This window comes from Mustela lutreola, chromosome X, assembly GCF_030435805.1.
Source record: "Mustela lutreola isolate mMusLut2 chromosome X, mMusLut2.pri, whole genome shotgun sequence".
Lineage (NCBI taxonomy): Eukaryota > Metazoa > Chordata > Mammalia > Carnivora > Mustelidae > Mustela > Mustela lutreola.
Window position 1 is genome coordinate 106,214,579 of NC_081308.1, and position 21,726 is coordinate 106,236,304.

A 21,726-nucleotide genomic window follows, 5' to 3' on the forward strand; every position below is an offset into this window, starting at 1 on the left:
CTACAACACCAGAGTTAAGTAGTTGGTGATCTGGGAAAGGCAACAGAGGCAAAAGAAAAATTATTAAATTTCCTTACGACTTACAGCCCATTGATAAGTTCTTGAAACAGGCAGAATGACATTCCTCTAGGGACTCAACTGCCTAAATGTTGACACTTTGCTAAGAGCAAAAGGCAATCTTAGCCGGACCCTCCAGGATCCTCTGAGTCTACTTTAAATATATGGAAATTCCTTTGGAGATCCCTTTATTTCAACCCCCATACACACCCCCCATTCACATTAGGAATCGTCCTCCTTGTGGCCCACTGATACACATCTGAAAGGATCTCTTGACTGAGAGTTTACTAAACAGTAATAAATGCCCTTTCCTAACAAGAGCTAGGCTCCTCAGGATCCTGGAAAACTTGTTTCCAAAATACCTTGGAGCTTTGTTCTGTTCCTAACACCCTCCCAACTGGCAAGTGTATAATAGGTCACTCTTCATGACCCCAGCTCTTTCTGCCCATGGGTCCTGCCCCCGTGCTTTAATAAAACCACTTTTTGCACCAAAGATGTCTCAAGAATTCTTTTTCGGCCATCTGCTTTGAACCCTAACATCTTTCCTACATCACTTGGGACAGATATTGTGTGGCCTGCAAAGTCTCAAATGTTTAGCACTTGGCCTTTAGAGAAAAAGTTTGCCAACCCCACATGAGACGACTGTTCTCATTAGTTCAGCTTGTCTGGGAGAAAAACAGCCTAAAAATAGTGTAAAACTAAGTCTATGGCCATAATCCTCTCAACAACCCTTTGACATGGGTTGACATTCTCATCCCCTTTTACAGATGAGGAAACTGGGACACGGCCAGGACGTTCCCCAACCAAGATCTGACCTGGACAGGCCGTCTCTACAGGATGGCTCTCCAGACTGGCTCTGAACTCCTACAGAGGACTACCTCCTTTGTGAAGCAGAGCTAGGAATTCCAACTTTATCTGTCTCCAAACTCCTCCTATCAGGATTCCAGAGCCCCCTGAGGCAGTTAGCCTATGGCTAGACTTAAGAAACAGGTTCCCAAAACATCACTGGGACCCTGACAGACAGATAATTGCACTATTCTGTACATCCTGTCTGCTTTCCTGGGTCACGTGTAGCCCTGCCCCACCAACTGTACTCGCCACACAGAGAAAAGAACAAAGAATTTCATAAGTAGCACCCTACCATTCACTAGCAAATTCTAGCATTTTCTTCCATATGCTTCAGCATTTCTGTTATTAAGAAATAAAATATAACCCCAGTTGGAGCTCCCTCTGTACTTCTCCTGGATCTCTTTACCTTCTCTCTCCAAAGGTAGCCACAGTACTGAAATTGGGAGTTTCTTTCCCATGCATGCCAGAACTCTTTACTAGCCTGCCTTTTTAAAAGTTTCATCATCCAAAAAAAAAAAAAAAAAAAAAAATTTCATCATCCGGCCTGGGCAAGAAATACTAGTTCTTCGGGATCATAGTCTCTCCAACCATTTTCATCCTTCCTCTGATGAGGTAGGTGGTATCTTTGAATCTGGTTGTTTAGAGTTCAGTGTCTTTGTTCTCAATGATCCTAATCACGGGTGTGGTTGCCAGGCAAGGGGTGGGGGTGGAGGTAAACAGAACTGGAGTGGTGACTGAGTTACTAGTTTAACACAAATAAGGGCTTCCCATCTCGTTCTTTTACGTCCACTTGCCACACTACACCAGGCTAAAGGAAGAAGTTCTTGCTATGAAGGTCTTCGCCGAGAAATTGTGTTCCAGATCTTGGGCTGAACTGGGCAAGGTTACCCAGAGCAGGTGAAAACATCTTGGTCAAAGGGATGAGGGAAGGAGGAAGAAGGCCAGAAGTTGCAACTGTGGTGTGTCTCCCCACCCGATGGGGGCCCCCAAATGTGGAGCCACCTGATGGAGTGGAAGCCATTGGCCCCAGTAGTGAAAGAATTCACCCAAGGCTGCACAAAGGAGCTAGAAGTTTACCGAATACACCACAGAAGGGAGCAAAGCAGAGATTGTCTGCGGGGAGGTAGTGGGTGTGGGCAGTATTTAAAGGGGAAAAGTGAGGAGGGAGGGGGATGTATGGAATTTCCCCTTTTTTGGTAACTGAAACTGGTTGTGCATAGCCGCCCCGTTGATTAGTTAGGGGCTATGGCTATTTTGAGATGGGTCGCCTGATGGGCCTGTCTGGATTCAGCCAGGGGGTTGGGATACCATGGTCCCTTTTGCCTTAACCAAGTTTCCATGGCTCAACCCTGTGGTCTCAAAGTAGCCTCTACAACAACCAGGAAAAAGTTACAAGGATTAGCTTCCAAATATGAGCCCCAGTTTTACATTAGAAAGGCAGAGCAAGAGATGGTAAGATTAGAAAATAAAATGTAAGAGAGGTGGAGTCAAGATCTAGGCTGTGGTGAGAAGAGAGTGCTAAGGACCTGTGCTCCTAATCCTTTATTGATTTCCATCTCTGGATCCACTCCCCACTCTGCTCCATATTCACCCACATACAGATATCGGTGAGCTCCATGGCCACTGGCTTCCAGTCGGGTTTGGCCAATGGAAAGGACTGGCAAGAAACTGCAGGAATGGAGTAGGACAAAGTTGGGGTACCTACTTCTATGATGACTTGTTCTCTGAGAAGTTTCTGTAGGCTGGCTGGCTATTTCCCTCACCTGAAGGTTATAGTCCCTCTCATCAAGTATCCCTTGCCATAAGGCCCTTGCTCTCCCTAATCCAGGTTCAAGAAATCACTCTCTTAGGGGCGCCTGGGTGGCTCAGTGGGTTAAGCCACTGCCTTCGGCTCAGGTCATGATCTCAGGGTCCTGGGATGGAGTCCCACATTGGGCTCTCTGCTCAGCGGGGAGACTGCTTCCCTTCCTCTCTCTCTGCCTGCCTGCACTCTGCCTACTTGTACTCTCTGTCAAATAAATAAATAAAATCTTTAAAAAAAAAAAAAAAGAAAGAAATCACTCTCTCCCTCTGCTGCTTTAGGTATAAGGGTGTTAACAGCCTTGCTAGCCGCATGTTCTGGAATATCACTTGTGGATTCTCAACACACTACCTAAATTCTGCACATAGTTAACTCTATTAAAAGCTTCTTTCAAAAAATGTGAGTGTGGGGGCGCCTGAGTGGCTCAGTGGGTTAAAGCCTCTGCCTTCGGCTCAGGTCATGATCCCAGGGTCCTGGGATAGAGCCCCACATCGGGCTCTCTGCTCTGCAGGGAGCCTGCTTCCTCCTCTCTCTCTGCTTGCCTCTCTGCCTACTTGTGATCTCTGTCAGATAAATAAAAAAAAAATCTTAAAAAAAATGTGAGTGTGCCATCTGTTCCCACTGGTCACTGATACAGGGCTCATTTCTTAAGTTACTGAGAAAACTGCTGACAAGTTAATTCTATTACTTCTGTTAATGACAAACCAACTTTCATTAACTTTCAATCCAAGGAGGGGATATATAGAAAGACTCTAACTGATAATTCTGTAAAACCACAAAATGTATACACCAAAACTTCCTAAATAAATAAATTCTAGGAATGTTGACTCTTAGGCCTGGAAATCTGTTGTATCTTTTTTTATATATTTTTATAATTTATTTATTTGACAGAGACCACAAGCAGGCAGAGAGGCAGGCAGAGAGATGAGAGAGAAAGAGAGAGAGAGAGACAGGGGGAAGCAGGCTCTCCGCTGAGCAGAGAGCCCGATGTGGGGCTCGATCCTAAGACCCTGGGATCATGACCTGAGCCAAAGACAGAGGCTTTAACCCACTGAGCCACCCAGACGCCCCTGTTGTATCTTTTTTTAAATGTTGAGTTTTACAAAGCTAATCTCTGATATACTTATTTGTCTAATATCTGTCTCCCCTACTACACTGTAAACTCCATGACACAGAGACATCTGTTTTATTCACTACTGTATCCTCAGTGACCGATATCCCTCAAACAGTAGATATTCAACATTTTTTAAATTTAATGAATGAGTGAATTATGATTAAAACAATTTTTTGAGTTATGGTTTTGAAAATAGTCAAAAGCAGTAGTAAAAACAATTAACCATCATGGAATACTGATGAGTCATTCTCTTAATTAGATGCAGATATGAGGCGGGCACTTGTTTGGAGAGTTTCTTCAGTGAATCACGTGACTCCTTTGTGGCTTACAATCTTATCTTTTTGTGAAGGTGGTGTGGGAGTGTTCACAAATTTTTCAGGGTGTCTTCTCAATTACAGAGATGCAGGAAATGGTAAATCTCAACATAGCCTGCATAAAATTTTTTGGACTTTTCTTTAGGAGAGCCTTAACATATTCAGAACGGAAGAATCCACAGTACATCATTTACAGAGATATAATGCCTGTGATATCAAATGAATCCCTGAAGAGGCAATAACATCAAGAAATCTAAACCACTGTGAAAAACAGAATGGAGGTCCCCCAAAAAATTAAAAAAGAAAACTACCATATGATCTAGCAGTCCCACTTCTGGGTATTTATCCAAAGAGAATGAAAACACAAATTCAAAAAGATATATGCACTTGCTATGTTCACTGCAGTATTATTTACAATAGCTAAGATATGGAAGCAACCTAAGCATCCATCAATGGATAAATGGATAAAAAAGATGTGATACATGTATATAATGGAATACTACTTAGCCATAAAAAGAATGAAATCTTGCCATTTGCAACAAAATGGATGGAGCTAGAAAGTATTATGCTAAATGAAATAAATAAGACAGAGAAAGGCAAATACCATAGGATTTCACTTACATGTACCATCCAAAAACCAAAACAAATGAGCAAAACAAAACAACACTCATAGATACAGAGAACAGATTGGTGATTGCCAGAAGGGAAGGGAAAGGAAGGTGGGTAAAATGTGTGAAGTGGATTCAGAGGTACAAACTTCCAGTTATAAAATAAATGTCATGGTGATGTAATCTACAACATGATGATGATAGTCAATAATATTGTATTGCATATTTGAAAGTTGCCAAGGGAGTAAATCCTGAAAGTTTTCATTATAAAAAAAAAGTTTGTAACTGTATGATGATGGAAGGTAACCAGACTTATAGTGGTGATCATTCTGCAATGTATAAAGGATTGAATCATTATATTATATACCTAAAACTAACATGTTATATGTCAATTATACTCTAATCAAAAAAAGAAATACCATTAAAAAAAGGTATACTAACCACAAGGAAAAGAAATCCATAAATGCTTTGATAGGAGAACCAGCAGAGATTTCTTCCTTGCCTGAACCCTTGCCTCATATCACCCAGGAAATAACCCACATCAGCACAACTATTGTGCAGCATTCGATTGCAAATGCTTATGTTCAATTATCAACATGCACTGCATACCTACTATTCTTCCTGTCCTGTGAAGGTACCCATCCACTCCCACACTCTGGCAATGGTGATTAAGTCTGGGGCGCCTGACTGGCTCGGTCCATGGAACATGTAGCTCTTGATCTTGGGGGTCAGAAGTTCAAGCCCTACATTGGGTGCAGAGATTACTTAAAAAAAAAAAAAGATATAATCCGTGTCTGTGATTACTCACAGATTAGTGGAGCCACAATCACAATATGCTATGGCACATACTATAAAGGTACTACTGTTTTGTTTTTTGAACTTTTTATTTGGAGATAGTTTCAAGCTTTCGGCAAGCATGCTAGAATAAGAGTAGCATGAAGGACACCTTTTGTTGGTTTGAAACCTTGGCAGCTTCCTAGGTGAAATCTAAAATTGGCCCCAGTACACAGAGGGGCAGTGGGAACCAAAAAAAGAGGCAGACCATTGTAGATTGGTAGGTGGCAGATTTACTAAGCAAAAGAACTTACATGCAAGCCTTATCTTAGGTGGCTATGAGATGACTAAATCTCTGTGCCCACCCACTTAATCTTAAAAGTTTATACAGAGGCCTTGGGGTGCTCAGGTCATGATCTTAGGGTCATGGGATGGAGCCCTACATCGGGCTCAGCGCTCAGTACAGTCTGCTTGTGTCTCTCCCTCTGCTCCTCCCCCCCTCATTTACTCGAGCGCGGTCTCTCTCTCTCTCTCTCTCTCTCAAATAAATAAATAAAATCTTTTTTAAAAAATTAAAGATTAAAGATTTAAAAAATCTTTTTAAAAAAGATTTTTAAAAATATTTTTTAAAAATATTTTTTAAATGTTTTAATATTTTTTAAAAGATTAAAGAAAAAGATTAAAGATTAAAAAAATCTTTTTAAAAAAGATTTTATTTATTTATTTGAGAGAGAAAAAGATTTTATTTATTTATTTGAGAGAGTGAGAGCACAAACTGGGGAAGCAGCAGGCAGAGGGAGAAGCAGGCTCTCCACTGAATGGGGAGCTGGATGTGGGGCTCAATCCCAGGACATGAGCTGAAGGGAGGTGCTTAACTGAGCCACCCAGGTGCCCCTAAAGAAAACGTATATATAGAGGGCTTAATGGGGCTCAGTTACATATATAGTCCATACAGTCTCAACAACACTTTATTCTCTCAAGGCTATGACCTTGGAACAGCTTCCACTGTGGGAATGGTGGGCATATCATACATTCCCAGGATAGGAGAAGAGGTAAGGAGCCTCCAACTGAATGGGGTCTAGCTCATGGGTCAATCAGGGGTCATGCCCTCTCAGTGACCTCTTCTAACACCTTTATCCAGATTCATGTAATGTTAACTTTTTAGCCCATGTGCTTTTGAATGCTTTATCTATCTGCCTATATTTTCCCCTAAACTATTTAAGAGTATTATACATAATTACCCCTCACCCTTATATACTTTAGTTTGTGAACCAATATCTTGTCTCTTTAGCTTCCTTTAATCTGGAACATTTCCATAGGCTTTGTCTTTTTTTTTTTCTTAAGATTTTCTTTTCTTTTCTTTTTTATTTTTATTTTTTTTTAAGATTTTATTTACTTATTTGACAGAGATAGACACAGTGAGAGAGGGAACACAAGCAAGCTGAGTGGAAGAGGGAGAAGCGGGCTCCCCACCAAGCAGGGAGCCCAATGTGGGCCTCGATATCAGAAGCCTGGGATCATGACCTGAGCCAAAGGCAGATGCTTAACGACGAAACCACCCAGACACCCCTTTTATTTATTTTTTATTATTTTTATTTATTTATTTGTGGGTGGTGGCAGGGAGAGGCAGAGGAAGATGGAGAGAGAGAAAATCTCAAGCAGACTCTCCGCTGAGAGCAGAGCCTAACACCAGGCTCAAAACCATGACCCTGAGATTATGACCTGAGCAGAACTCAAGAGTCAGATGCTTAACCAACTGAGCCACCCAGTTGCTTAAGATTTTATTTTTAAGTAATCTCTACACCCAATAAGAGATCAAAATCACAATCCTGAGATCAAGAGTTGCATGTTCTACCAACTGAGCCACCTAGATGCCCCCATTCTTTTTTTTTCTTTCTTTGTTTTTTATGACACAGACGTTTTCGAAGAATACATACCCTCCTTTAAAAAAGAAACTATTTCTTTTTTTAAAAAGATTTTATTTATTTATCTGACAGAGAGAGATCACAAGTAGGCAGAGAGAGAGGAAGAAGCAGGCTCTCTGCTGAGCAGAGAGCCCGATGTGGGGCTCGATCCCAGGACCCTGAGATCATGACCTGAGCCAAAGGCAGAGGCTTTAACCCACTGAGCCACCCAGGCGACCCAAAAATAAACTATTTTTTATTTTGTTTTTCTATTTCCTCATGATTACATTGAAATGTTGTACTCTTTTTTTTTTTTTAAGTAATTTCAATACCCAGCATGGGGCTAGAACTCACAAACCTGAGATCAAGAGTCACATGCTCTACCAACTGAGCCAGCCAGGTGCTCCTGTATTTATTTTTAAAGTAAACTTTATGCCCAACATGAGGCTCAAACTCATGACCCTGAGATCAAGAATCGCATGCTCTACTGACTGAGCCACCCAGGCACCCCACAGTTTAACTATTTTTTTTTAAAGATTTTATTTATTTATTTGACAGAGAGAAATCACAAGTAGATGGAGAGGCAGGCAGAGAGAGAGAGAGAGAGGGAAGCAGGCTCCCCGCTGAGCAGAGAGCCCAATGTGGGACTCGATCCCAGGACCCTGAGATCACGACCCGAGCCTAAGGCAGCGGCTTAACCCACTGAGCCACCCAGGCGCCCCCAGTTTAACTATTTTTAAGTGTATAGTTAAGTGGCATTAATACATTCACATTGTGCAACCAACACCATCATCCATCTCTAGAACTTTTTCACCTTCCCAAACTGAAACTCTGTACCTATTAAACAGTAACTTCCCATTCCTCCTTCTCCTTAGCCCCTGATACCTACCATTCTACTTTCCTTCTCTAGGAATTGGAATACTCTAGGTACCTTATATAAGTGGAATCACACAATATTTGTCATTTTTGTGTCTGGTTTATTTCACTTAGCATATGTCTTCAAGGTTTATCCATGTGGTGGCATGTGTCATTCCTTTTATTCCATTGTATGTGTTCTTTTTAATTTAATTTTTATTTTATTTTATTTTATTTATTTGAGAGAGAGGGAAAGAGAGAGCACAAGCTAGGTGAAGGGCAGAGGGAGAAGCAGGCTCTCTGCTGAGCAGGGAACCTAATGCGAGACTTGATCTGGGGACTCTGCAATCATGACCTGAGCAGAAGGCAGATACATAAACCCCTGAGCCACCCAGGTGCCCTCCATTGTATTCTTGCCAGGAATCTTCCATAGGTAGTGTCATGTCCTTCTCAGGGTTTTACCACTGGAGGTACATGATGTTCATTTGTCCTTAAGAGAGAAAGAGAACATGCAAGCAGGGGCAGAGGAAGAGGGAGGGGAGAGAGAGAGAATCTTAAGCAGGCTCCATGCCTAGTAGAGAGACCAATGTGGGGCTCTATCTCATGACCCTGAGATCATGACCTGAGCCAAAATCAAGAGTTGTACACTTAACTGACTAGGCCACCCAGGTGCCCCAGTAATGCTCATTTTAATCACCTAGTTAAGGGGTTGTCAGATTTCTCCGCTATATAATTATTTTTTTCTTCCTTGAAACTAATAAGCAATTCTATAGGGGATACATCTTAAAGCAATGAAAATATCTTGTTCCTCATAAAAAATTCTCCTGGAATTATTTATCTATTTTAAGTAAGTAAGCTCTGTGCTCAGCATAGGACTTCAACTCATGACCCTGAGATCAAGAGTTTATATTCTACTGACTGAGCCAGCTAGGCACCCCAAAAAACTCCCCCTGGATTTAGTACCCTTTGATGAGTCTTGCCTGATTCAATCTTTACTAAAATAGTTACAAAACTCTGACTTTCCTACTGCAGAATTCTTTCTACAATAATCAGTGAGCACTTGACATTCTAAACAAGAGCCTACCCTCCTCCCTTATTGATGGATGGACAGATGGGTGGATGGATGGATAGATGACATGGGTGGATGGATGGACTGTCCACATGGACTCATGGATTTCTATTTTTTTCAATGATTTATAATTTATCCTACACTGAATTATTTTGTTGCTCTAATACTCCCAGATTTGGCCAATGGGAGCTCCTTCGAGTTGGCTGCTGGGTACTTATGACATGCCCTCATTGTTTTTAAAGCACTTCCTTACTTTATGACATAAAAGATGTTCCAGGTTTGGGGCACCTGGATGGCTCAGTTGGTTTGAGCTTCTGAATCTTGATCTCCGTTCAGGTCTTGGTCTCAGGGTCATGAGTTCAGGCCCTGCATTGGGCTCCACACTAGGCACAGAGCCTATTTAAAAAAAAAAAAAAAAAAAAAAAAGATGTTCCAGACTTATTTCATCCCTACTTTGTCCCAGCCCTACAATCTGCCATTATTCTGAGGAGCCTGGTCCCTTTTAGGGAGGAAACATTAGAGATAAAGATCTGAGCATTAGGTGTACTCATTACTATTGGGGTATCTTTGCCTCTGGGCCCTTTCATTAGACAGAACTAGTAAATATATGCACACACACACACACACACACATACACACACATATAATGAGCACATTAACATGCATATATACATATTTCAGAAATAATGAGTTCATACCAATCCTTCCAATTCCAATCCATCCTCACAGGGTTCTTTCTTGCCTTTCCCCATTTCATATTTGTATGTCCCTTCTTTCACAATTAGAACCCTGATGCCCAACTACATCGATCCATTTATTCATTTGTTCAATGCTTTATCTTGAGTCATTTCAGAATTGTTTTGCCTATACCTCTACCATAACAAAGCCTACTAAAGAGAGTTCAGTATTTGTTTGTAGTTCTGCTTGCCTCATAACCCCATCTCATCTCAGTCCAGTTCATAAATGACTTGAATTAGTCCTTTCTACTGCCCTCACCTCCTCTTTAAGTGTGATTATTTGAAATACAATGTGGTTCATTTGTTCCATATGCTTTCAGCTGAGTCATCCCCCACCATTTTTTTTTAAAGTTTCATTTATTTAAGTAATCTCTACTCCCAACTTGGGGCCCGAACTCAAAACCACGAGATCGAGAGTTGCACACTCCTCTGACTGAGCCAGCCAGGAGCCCCTCCCCCCTTTCACCCCATTTTTGAATATATAGAATATTAATATGCTTCAGAAGTCAAAACTATGTAGTAATGCATACTCAGGAATTGTCATTCCTTCCCACATCTTTCCTGCACCATCTCTCTTCTCTGACCCAGCCTCTAGTAAGTGGTCAACCTGGTTGTATTCTGGTTTATTTGTCTTGTGTTTCTTTTTAGAAAGATAAATAGATAAATAGATATATGAATGCTTTTGAAATTTTTCCTTCTTTTCATAACAAAGGCAAGACTACCTTAATACTCTGTTTCACTTTGTTCTTTTTGCCTAATATTATCTAATAGTGGTATTTTCAAGGGCTACCAGTGTTGGGACTAGGGTGAGGTGAGTAAGGTGTGTAGGGAGCAAAATTTAAGGACACACCAGTGACTCCCACCTGGAGGAGTTTGACAGGTGACTAGGAATATAGTCACAAATGAAGAGGAATTAAGTCATTTGGGACAAAGGGAACAGAAAGCACAAAAACAAGGAAGCTCAAAAGAGCATGGTGAGAAGTGCAATATAACTACAGTACAGGATGTTTGCTAGGATGTTTGCTAGGGAGGGCCTGGAGATGAGACAAGGCTGATAAAATAGGTTGAGATCGGGTTATAAAATAGTGGTAAGAGCCTGGACTGGACTTTATCCTACAGGCAGCAAGAAACCCTTGATTTTTTTTCATGCCCTTGATTGCTTTATCCATTCCATCATTAAATTCTATCCATTCCAATTCTGCACTGGCTTCCCTTGAAGGGCTTTATTTTAAGTATTTTTTAAAAGACTTTATTTATTTATTTGTCAGAGAGAGAGATCACAAGTAGGCAGAGAGGCAGGCAGAGAGAGGGGGAAACAGGCTCCCTGCTGAGCAGAGAGCCCGATGCAGGGCTCGATCCCAGGACCCTGGGATCATGACCTGAGCCAAAGGCAGAGGCTTTAACCCACTGAGCCACCTAGATGCCCCTATTTTATGTATTTTAAAGATTATTTATTTATTTATTTACTTGAGAGAGCACACGCATGAGAGACTACAAGCAGGGGGGAGAGGCAGAGGGAGAGGGAGAAGCAGGCTCCTTGCTGAGCAAGGAGGCTGATCCCAGCATGCTGGGATCATGACTCGAGCTGAAGGCAGACACTTAACCGCCTGAGCCAAGGGCTCCCCTCCCTTGAAGGGTTTTAATCAGAGGAGTAACATGATTACAATTTTCTTTTAGTGAGATGAAATTGGCAACATGATATAAACCAGGCCGGCAGAATGGGTGAGAAGAAAGGCGAACTTGAGGCAGGTGAGGATGCTCATCAAGTGAGAGGTGATGAAGAACTGAATTGAGAAAGTAGTAACAGGAGGATACATGTTTAGGAGACAGAATTAGTAAGACTTGGGTATATAAACGAATTTCACTCCAGAATGTAACTGGAGGGGCTCCTGGCTGTATCACTGGGTAGAGCATGTGACTTTTGATCTTGGGTTTATGAGTTCGAGCCCCATGTTGAGTGTACAGATTACTTAAAAATAAAATCTTAAAAAAAAAATCTTTAGGGGTGCCCGGCTGGCTCAGTTTGAGGACCTTGCAATTCCTGATCTTGGGGTCATGACTTCAAGCTCCATGTGGGGTATAGAGATTACTTAAATAAATAAAACTTTAAAAAAATTTTTTAAGAGATGGCTGGGTGGCTCAGTATAGTGCAGCATCTGCCTTCAGCTCAGGTCATGATCTCGGGGTCCTGGGATCGAGCCCTGCATTGGGCTCCCTGCTCAGCAGGGAGTTTGCTTCTCCCTCTCCCTCTGCCCCTCCCTTTCTACTTGTGTGCATGCATGCACATACTCTCTCATAAGTAAATAAATAAATCTTAAAAGTTAAAAAAATCTTTAAATAAAAATAAAATGAAATAAAATAGAATTAAAATGGAACTGAAGGGGGTGTCTGGATGGCTCAGTCGGTAGACCGTGTGACTCTAGATCTCTGGATCATGAGTTTGAGCCCCCCTGTTGGGTGTAGAGATTACTAAAAAAAATACACATTTTAAATAAATAAATAAATAAAATGGAACTGGTGAATGCAAAATGGAGAATCTCATGGAGACACACTTGGAAGAATGGAACTTAGGAATTGAGAGACCAGTTTCCCTTAAATGTCTGATTTACAAGAAGACTGAGACTTATCTCTTGACCAATGAAAACCCACCAGGAATCTCTCTTGTCCTTAAGCCAATGAACCCACTGCTTCGCCAGGGGCTGGACTTCCCCCTCTTTGTACTCTGCCCATGAATACAGCCCACCCCCAGCCCTTGATGGACTAGCCTGTAGATTGCTACAGCATGGGTTCTCCAAATTGAAATTCCTCTGCTACACCTGAATAAACTCAATTTCTGGTAATTCCAACTTGCCTCAGTTTACTTCTTTATTTAGGTTGACAATACTGATTATAGGTAGAAGATGGAGAAGCAGGAGAAGCCCAAGAGGACATTCCAGTTTCTGGCTTGAAGGACTGAATGAACAGAGGTGCCATTCAATTGAGTAGGGAAAATGGCAGGAGTGCCTTTGAGACAAAAGATAAGGTCAGCATTAGATATGCTGAGTTGGAGTTGGCCAAAAGATAACCAACCAGAAGTTTTCAGGAAAAGGTTCTGAAAAAACATCTCAGTGAAACTTGGGCAGCTTCCCTCTTCTGACTTCCTTTTGCCTTCACAGTCAAGATAAAACCAGGAACTTTGGGGAAAATATTTATTTCACCAAGTGATGTCCGGGAGTCATCAGGAGGTGTCATCTAATGTCCTCACAAACATATCTGTCAGCTATAGTTAACAGTGCCCACCATTCTTTTCACATTGCTCAATAAAACATCTTCTGAGTCCCTCCTCCATGCCACAGCTACCACTGTCCACTGTCAAAGTATAATCTTTAGAAAGTTAAAAATATGACTTGTACAGGGGCACCTGGGTAGCTCAGTCAGTTAAGCATCTGCCTTTAGTTGAGGTCATGATCCTAGGGTTCTGGGATCAAGCCCCACATTGGGTTCCCTGCTTAGCAGGCAGTCTGCTTCTCCATTTCCCTCTGCCCCTCCCTTCTGCTCATCTACCCTCTCTCTCGCTCTCTCTTTCTTTTCTCTTTTTTTTCATTTAAAGATTTCATCTATCCATTTGGCAGACAGAGAGAGTGAGAGAGCATAAGCAGAGGAAATGGCAGAGGGAGAGGGAAAAGCAGGCTCCTTGGTGAGCAGGAAACCTGACTCCGGACTCAATCCCAGGACCCTGGGACCACCATGGAGCAGAAAGCAGACACTTAACCAACTGAGCCCCCCAGGCACCCTCTCTCTCTTTCAAATAAATAAAATCTTTAAAAAATATGACTAGTACAAAATATAAAGTTAGCACCTATACCAATTTTATTTAACTCATTGACGGAGAAACAGCAGTATGGTAAATTGATTCAAAGGAGAATTGGAAAATGCATAGAGGCACTAAAAGAAATAATTCTAGAGTAAGATTACTAAATTAGATACAATACTAGTTAATGGACTGTGGGGAAATACAATTGTTACCTTGGGTGCAGTCTTTTCTACTGGACTGAATCACCTGCATCCCTACAAACAAAAATCTGCAAGTTAACAGAGACTTCATAAAGGTTTGGCCTTAATCAATAGTCAATAGTAAGTCACACAAAATGCATTTCCTTAGAGAATTAAATAATTTTTTAGGCGGACTTGTTAGACAAGGATCCAATATGACATGCAAAGGACACCCTTTTGCCTTATTTCCAGATTGTGCATAATTTTTCTTACTACCATATCTGTATGAAGAGTGTGGCCCCCTTCGACCGCTGAAATTGCAAATTCTCGAGGCATCAGGGGAGTGCCCCCTCCCACACTGTCACACTTCAGAGGGGAACCAGATCCATCAGCTTTTGCCAGTAGCTTCTCTCTACATATAGGGATCAAATACATGTGTCCGAGGCTGGGCAGGAAAATCAACACCCAAGAAAAATAAGGCACCATCTTCTTTATTTTCATATCTCCCCCGGTGCCCATGAAAACCTCCTTTACACAGGTGCCCTATGCACTTTGATACTGATGCAAATAAATAGCTTTGTGTTGCCTCCCCTCCAAGTTATGAGACGTGCACAGACATGGTTGTATTCTAGCCATGGGAACAATTAACACAAACCAGGAGACCCACAATAGTCACCTCAGATGATTACTATCATTCGAGGAGGTCATAGAGGCTGCCAGATAGCTGGCTTGGGAACAATGTAGGCAAAGGAAATACGCTGTACTCACACTGCCCTACTAAGGACTAAAATGATACCCTGATTTATCACTCTCTCTGATTCAGATAAGATTGTTCATTCCCATGAAGTCTGGATTTGAGAGCACTAAGCCACCTTGACACAGACCAGTAAGTCAGAAGTGAATAGAATTCTGTACCATCCACTTTGTTTAGGGTCTGATAGTCCTAGCAAAGCCTGGCCTTCATACCTCACTTCCTCACACAAAGCCCAAGAGCCTTGTATGAAAGAATGTCTTTTGCATTCCAATTTCAGATTTGGATTCACTGTTTTTTCTAGCACCCAAACCCATGACTCTGACAACATGTGCTCTCTCTTGATGGAGAAGAGAACCCCAGGCTTGATGGAAATGGCACTATCCTGGCCCCAGTCCTTGGGTGGCTCCTTGTCCTGCTTGTATGAGGCACGGTCCTGGCAAGCGGTAGATGGCACACCCAAAGGATTTATGCGAGATGAACTGAATGAAGATGTGGACAGGAATAAGAGAACAAGGGATGATAAGGTGTTCAGGGACTCGTAACAGAGGGAAATACCCCTTCACCAAAAGGGGCCAAGAGAGGGGAGTAATACTAGAACCTGCTAAGAGAAGGAGCTATGGAAGAAGGTGGCCTGATGGCAGTTGTGGTCATTGAGGAATGCTGCCCTTTCCAGAACCATGGCTGGACAGGAAGGGAACAGAAAGAATATATAATCTTGCTTCTCTCTTTCTACCCTCTAAGCCCATGTCAGCGCCTGCCACTGGCCAAACCCAACCAGAAGCCCATGTGACATAGACCGTGGAAGGGCTGGTCTCCTAGGGAGCAGGACAAGGCAGCAAAATGTGAGGAATGGATGGGGGGGGGGGGTTAAGAAGATCCACGGAAAATACCCAGCACTTTCCTCCTGTAGGTGGAGCTCCTGGTATGCTATCTCACCCTGTCTGCCACATACCTGTGAGGTGGGCTAGGGAGTATCCTCTAAGTTCTTTCAGCAATGCTGCCAGCGGGAAGCTAATATGAATCTTAGGGTCCGGTTTTTACAAGACATTGTATGAAGTAGTGGGTTAACTGAGGTATTTACCCAGGGTTGTAGGACGGTAGCATAGACAATGAGAGAATCCTAACGGTAAAGGAGGAGGGAAGGAAGGAAACAAGGAGAAGGAATTTTAAAAGGAAGGAAAGAAAGAAGAGAAACAGGGAGGAAAGGAAGAAAGGAAGGGACAAGGACTAAGTCAATAGGGAATCAAGCGAGGGAGGCGAGGAGAGAGGAAGGAAGGAAAACATGCCAAGCCCTAGTTCCGAGTAGAGACACAAGGCTATCAAATGGAAAGCCTTCCTTTGTGACAGGAATCCCTGATGAAGAGAGAAAGGGTAGTACAGAGAAGTCATCAAAAGCATGGGCTTTGGAATCAGACAGACCTTGGGCCTCTCTCATAGGTCTACATGTCTAGATGGCACTTTACAGTTCTTTCATACCACACTGGCACAGCTTAGTTCTACAGTCCCCCTGCCCCTTCCCCAATCTCCAGACAAGAAGCAGGCACAACTCCCCTACTTCAAGCTCCCAGTAGTGAGAACAGGGTTGGCTTGCTACTGAAGATCCAGAGCTCCAACATGACAATGCTTGCAAATGTAGAGTTTGAAGAATAAAATACAGCATGAAAGTAAGGACAAGCATCACGGGCAAAGGCTGTCTCACAGAATGGTATGTGGAGAGGACAGGTGCAAGCTCTAGCTGTCCTCCTCTGTAAGGGCCATGGTGGGATGTGCTTTCTCTCTCTGATTAGAAACTGCAGAATTTCGACCCCAGAGCCCTGGGCAGGAGTAAAGAGGGTGGCTTCGAGACCATGTGCAAACCATGCGTCTCACAAGTATTAAAAAATAATAAATGCTCTAGGGGTGCCTGGGTGGCTCAGCCAGTGCAGCGTCTGCCTTTGGCTCAGGTCGTGATCTGGGGGTCCTGGGATTGAGCCCTGCGTCTGGCTCCACGCTTGGTGAGGAGTCTGCCTCTTCCACTCCCTCTCCTTCTGCCCTTCCCTGCTACTCACGCTCTCCCTCTCAAATAAATAAACAAATAAATAATCTTAAAAAAAAATAAAATGGCAAATTACATGTGATGTGAATTTATTCTCAGTTAAAAATAAATAAACAAAACAATGCCGACACTGTAGTAAAAACTGCCCTGAAATTCTTGGGGACCCTTGGTCGCAGAGCCACGCTAGTGATCATTAGGTTTTACGCTGCGGCAAAACAGCTCAGGATAATTTCAGACGTCCTGTGTATCTCACATGCAGATTGCACATAAGACTTGGCCCTTTTATATGCATTAACCCTCAAAGCACCCCTGCCGAACACAGTGACCCCAAGCTAGTGAGACCCAACTCCCTTAGGATAAGCCCTCCAGTAGAGAGAAGAGGGCCCAACCCATGCCACCTCTAGGAAGCCCTCCCCTTGCAAACTTGATATAGGCCCATAGCCCCACTGGAACATCCCGATGGGGCTGCAACTCAGACTGATGCCTCCTTGAGTCCCCGTGCTCTAAATAGCAGAGGGGAAGCGAGCCCCACTTGAGACTGATACTCCCTCCACTGCCACCAAGCGTGACCAACTGTCCCAGTTTGCCCAGGGCTCTGTCCTAGTTTGCAAACCGAAAGTGCCAGCTCTTTGGAAATTCCCCCATCTCAGGAAAGTTGGGACAGTTGGTCACCCTGAAGCCACCCCTTTCCTCTATGATGGCATCACCATGATAGTGTGGGTGTGTATCACGCATTACTACGGAGAGTGCTCTGGTTCTGCATACAGGAAGGCACCTGGCTCCCCCCACTTCCCAGAAGCCATCAGAGCCCTGCACTTGACCTAAAACTGTCGGGCCACTATTTCTTGTTCTGTTGCAGCTGGGTGCTTCTCTCTACAAGCTGCTCATGCAACCTCCCTCTCTTCTGCCTGCCAAATTATCTTTACTAACAGCGGGGATTCAAGGGCTCTTCATGCCTCTCATGATGGCTAAGTCTGCACAGACGCCTCTCAGCTGATTCAACACACATTTACTGAGCCCTTATGGGGGTTATTAGAGGTGGCCCTTGCTGCCACTTGCTGGGAGCAGGCCTGATTTGACAGCCCCTCCCACCTTCTGCAAAAGCTCCCCCGCCCCCCCAAATCAGCAATATGCAGGCTTCCTGCCTGTTCCTGGGAGCTCAGGAACCCATGCACAGGTCCTAGCTGCCTCTTTGCTTCCAAACACCCAGCTCTCCAGCCCCAGAGGTACACAATTTTATCAAGAGCTGGTTCAGAATCAGGTTCTGTACCCTGAACAGGGGACCCTGAGGTGAGCGACAGGGGGTACCTGCCTGTGAGGACCTAAGCTCTAGAAGGGGAGGGATGCACCCCTCCAGAATGCAAGGTCGCATTGTGCTAGAGAAGCAAGGCCAGGCAGGGATTGTGGGTGGGATCAGCCAGGGTTTCTTGCAGAGGGACACCTGAGAGGAGCCTCACAGGTTACCTGGAAGCTGTACAAAGAAGAGGGCACTGGGGGAGATCTCAGGGGCCTAGAGAACAGTGTCCATGGGGACATGGGATGGCACAAGGGATGTGTGGAAAAGTAGAAAGATGCAGGAATAGAATCCGGGGGCCTAAGGGAGGAGACACTTTCACTGAGGAAGCTGAAACCCAGTGTCTGATCTCCCAACCAGGTCCAGGAGGTGAGGGGGCTGGACGAGTAAACTTTGCGCGTGTTAACTAAGGCATGATGACAGAAGCCAGCAGAGGAGGTGGACACAGAGCTACAGAATGCTCTTCTAAAAACTCAGCTCTGGAGCACCTGGGTGGCATAGTCAGCTAAGCAACCAACTCTTGTTTCAGCTCAGGTCTTGATCTCAGGGTCATGACATCAAGCCCTGAGTGGGACTCTGCGCTGAGCACAGAGTCTGCTTGAGATTCTCTTTCCCTCCCCTTCTGTCCCTCCCACTCATGCTCACCCTCGCTCTCTCTCAAATATATAAATAAATCTTTTAAAGATAATAACTAGGGGCACCTGGGTGGCTCAGTGGGTTGAGGCCTCTGCCTTCGGCTCAAGTCATGATCCCGGGGTCCTAGAATCGAGCCCCGCATCGGGCTCTCTGCTTGTCAGGGAGCCTGCTTCCTCCTCTCTCTCTGCCTGCCTCTCCGCCTACTTGTGATCTCTGTCTGTCAAATAAATAAATAAAATCTTAAAAATATATAAATAACTAAACAAACAAATAGCTCAGCTCTGACATGAATAGAAAGAGAAGTAGAAAGGGCTGGCTTTGGTGTTTAGGATGGAAGAGAAAGATGCAGTAGGTTATAAGGGGGACTTTGGGGAAGGACCCAGTAGAAAAGGAGTGAACGAAGACCGAAGAGATAGAACTGAGGGTTCTGGATGGGGGCTGTGTCCAGGCATACTGCAAAGGGTAAGGGAGAGGTCTCAGGTTGAACTGAATCTCTCGTTCATTATCCTGAGCAACTAAGGACACTGAGTCCAATAAGGACACTGAGTCCCAGTTCTGAGGGGTGGCAAGTATCATATCCTCAGCAAAGATTGTCCTGTGCCTTGCTAGGTATGAGGAAAGGGAAGATCCTGTCCTGAAGGGAGTTGCTTCAGCTGGTGCTGGAATCAGCATCACAGTTTGTTCTGCTGAGAAAGTGGTGGCATGGGATGTGGCCTGAGGCTGTGTCATGGCTAGCTGAGCACTGGGCAAGGATCTATGTCCAGGTCTGACTAGGGAAGCCCTTCTTGCAGTATCCTGAGCAATGGCCCAGGTATGATTCATGTTCTGATGGTTCCTGGTATGCCAAATTGGGGGTGTGTGACTTAGTTCTATCCCCTCTGGGGTTGCATTGTCTGTACCAAGTGGTCGCCTATCCAGGTCCTAACCTAGGCAAGAGACTATGCTCAGTATGCAGATCAGTGGTCTGGTCATCCCAACTGTCCAGTGATTTGCTGAGCAGAGATGTACTCACAAGCTCTGTTTTTGGCTGAAGCTGTCTGTTGGTTCACCAAGTGCTGGTATAGCCCCCTAGTTTGGGCTTTCTCCTTGTGTTTGAAGCACTGATATAGGAAGAAAGAAATGGCTGTTCCCTGAGCAGATGCTGCCACTTAGGATGCACAATGGTGGAGTAGATGTTGGCCTTTGTCTGGGAAGGATTAGGCAACGATGGTGCCAAGAGGGGATGAAGGTATGTGCCTTAAACCCAGTGGTAGCTGAGGAGTGGGGTTCTCCAGATGACCTGAGTGATGATGTAGCTTTAAGTTTATCTTTGTGGGGGCTTTGTCCTGGTATACGCAGTCCTGATGTAACTACAAAACGTGGTCTGGAAAGATAATGTCTTCTGGTCTTCTGGCACGTGGAGGAGTGACATGGGTGAAAGCTCTATTCTGGATTGGCACTGTCTCATAGTGGGCCATGTGGTTTGGTATGACTATACATGCCCATCTGAGATGGGCTCTATGGTGGTGTGCTGGGGTAGATCTAGGTCATGGCTCAGTTTTTCACAGGGGCTCATTACTTCTTTGGTGAACATATATATAGGGTCCCCCCCCATATGAATCTTTCCACCATGCTAAGTGATGGTATGGGAGTTTGATGGTCTGCTTCAGATTGTGTTTTTGATATTTATAATGGTATAGGCATAGGATCTCATGCAAGTGAGGGCTGTTTCCTGATGAGTTAAGTGTGAGTACAGTTATCAGTCCTATTCAACAAGGACTTTCTAGTATGGTGTTCAATGGTGCTATATATTATCCTTTTTCTGTGTAAGATTTTTTTTCTTGGTTTGCTAAGAAGCAATCTGCAATATGGACCTTAGTCTTGTTGGGGAAAACCTCCTAGTGTGATGAGTGCTGGACTGACTCTGGATTATTGTTCTGGGGTGGAGCTCCTGATGGCTTAATGGATGATGTAATAAGTGTGTTCCCAGGTCTTTGATTTGTACATTCTGTAGAATACTGAGATCTGGGGAAAGTGCAGATAAGTTTTGGTCTTTGTGCTAACCTTCGCATGATGTGCAAGCATGCGTATGGACTTGCTAATGAGCTGTGTGACTCTTGTTCTTGTTTGCATTTGAATCTGTCCACTGGTGTGCTACATATTGGTTATGGGTTCTGGCCTGATACAGGGCTATTTTGTGGAAAACTTTAAAAATTTATTTTTATTATTTTTATTTTTTTTAATGTTTTTATTTTTTTTTTATTGTGAAAAAACTTTAAAGATGTGTGGGGGCAGCCCAGTTCTCAGATAAGAGCTATCTCCTGACTTGCTGAGGACTATGTGGGTATGAACAATGAACAGTGATCTGAGCAGGACTCTGCCAAGATATGTTGAAGACTGGAATGGCCTTAGGCTCTCAGGAGATATGGCTGTCCCCACGTGGTTAGAGGTCAGATGCGTACATATAGTGGCCAGTGCAGGAGCCTTCACTTAGGCTTGATGAGTAGCGCTAGGGATACTGACAACATGGGCTTTCTGGCAATGTATTGACTAGTGGTAAGATACAGGGGTAAGGTTGTTTCTAAAGAGTTTAAATGGTGTTATATGTGTTTGAGTTTGGGTAAAGGTGGACATTGTTTTTTAAGCAGTGGTATAGCTATAAACCCAGCTCCAGGAAGGGGCCATATTCTTTTTTTTTTTTTAAGATTTTATTTATTTGAGAGAGAGTGCACGAGCAGTGGGGAGGAACAGAGGGAGAGGGAGAAGCAGACTTCCTGTTGAGCAGGGAGCCCCATGAGGGACTCGATCCCAGGACCTCGGGATCATGACCTGAGCCAAAGCCAAACGCTTGACGGACTGAGCCATTCAGGTGCCCAAGGGACCATATTCTAATATGCTGAATGGTGACAGCATATCAGTCTCTGTCTGGGTGAGTGCTACACATCCCATCAGTAGTACAACTGAGCTGCCCGTT

At 43.7% G+C, this 21,726-nt stretch overlaps 1 protein-coding gene across 1 annotated transcript in view; it reads right to left on the minus strand.

Annotated features, from left to right (window-relative positions):
- LOC131821052 (uncharacterized) overlaps nucleotides 1–21,726 on the minus strand; it is a 44,628-nt gene continuing 22,902 nt past the window's right edge. The window contains exons 4-6 of the mRNA XM_059156835.1: nucleotides 14,088–14,129; nucleotides 9,599–9,741; nucleotides 1–30 (exon numbers count right to left, since the gene is read on the minus strand). Of these exons, the coding sequence (XP_059012818.1) occupies nucleotides 1–30; nucleotides 9,599–9,741; nucleotides 14,088–14,129 (215 nt within the window). The remainder of the gene's footprint in view (nucleotides 31–9,598; nucleotides 9,742–14,087; nucleotides 14,130–21,726) is intronic.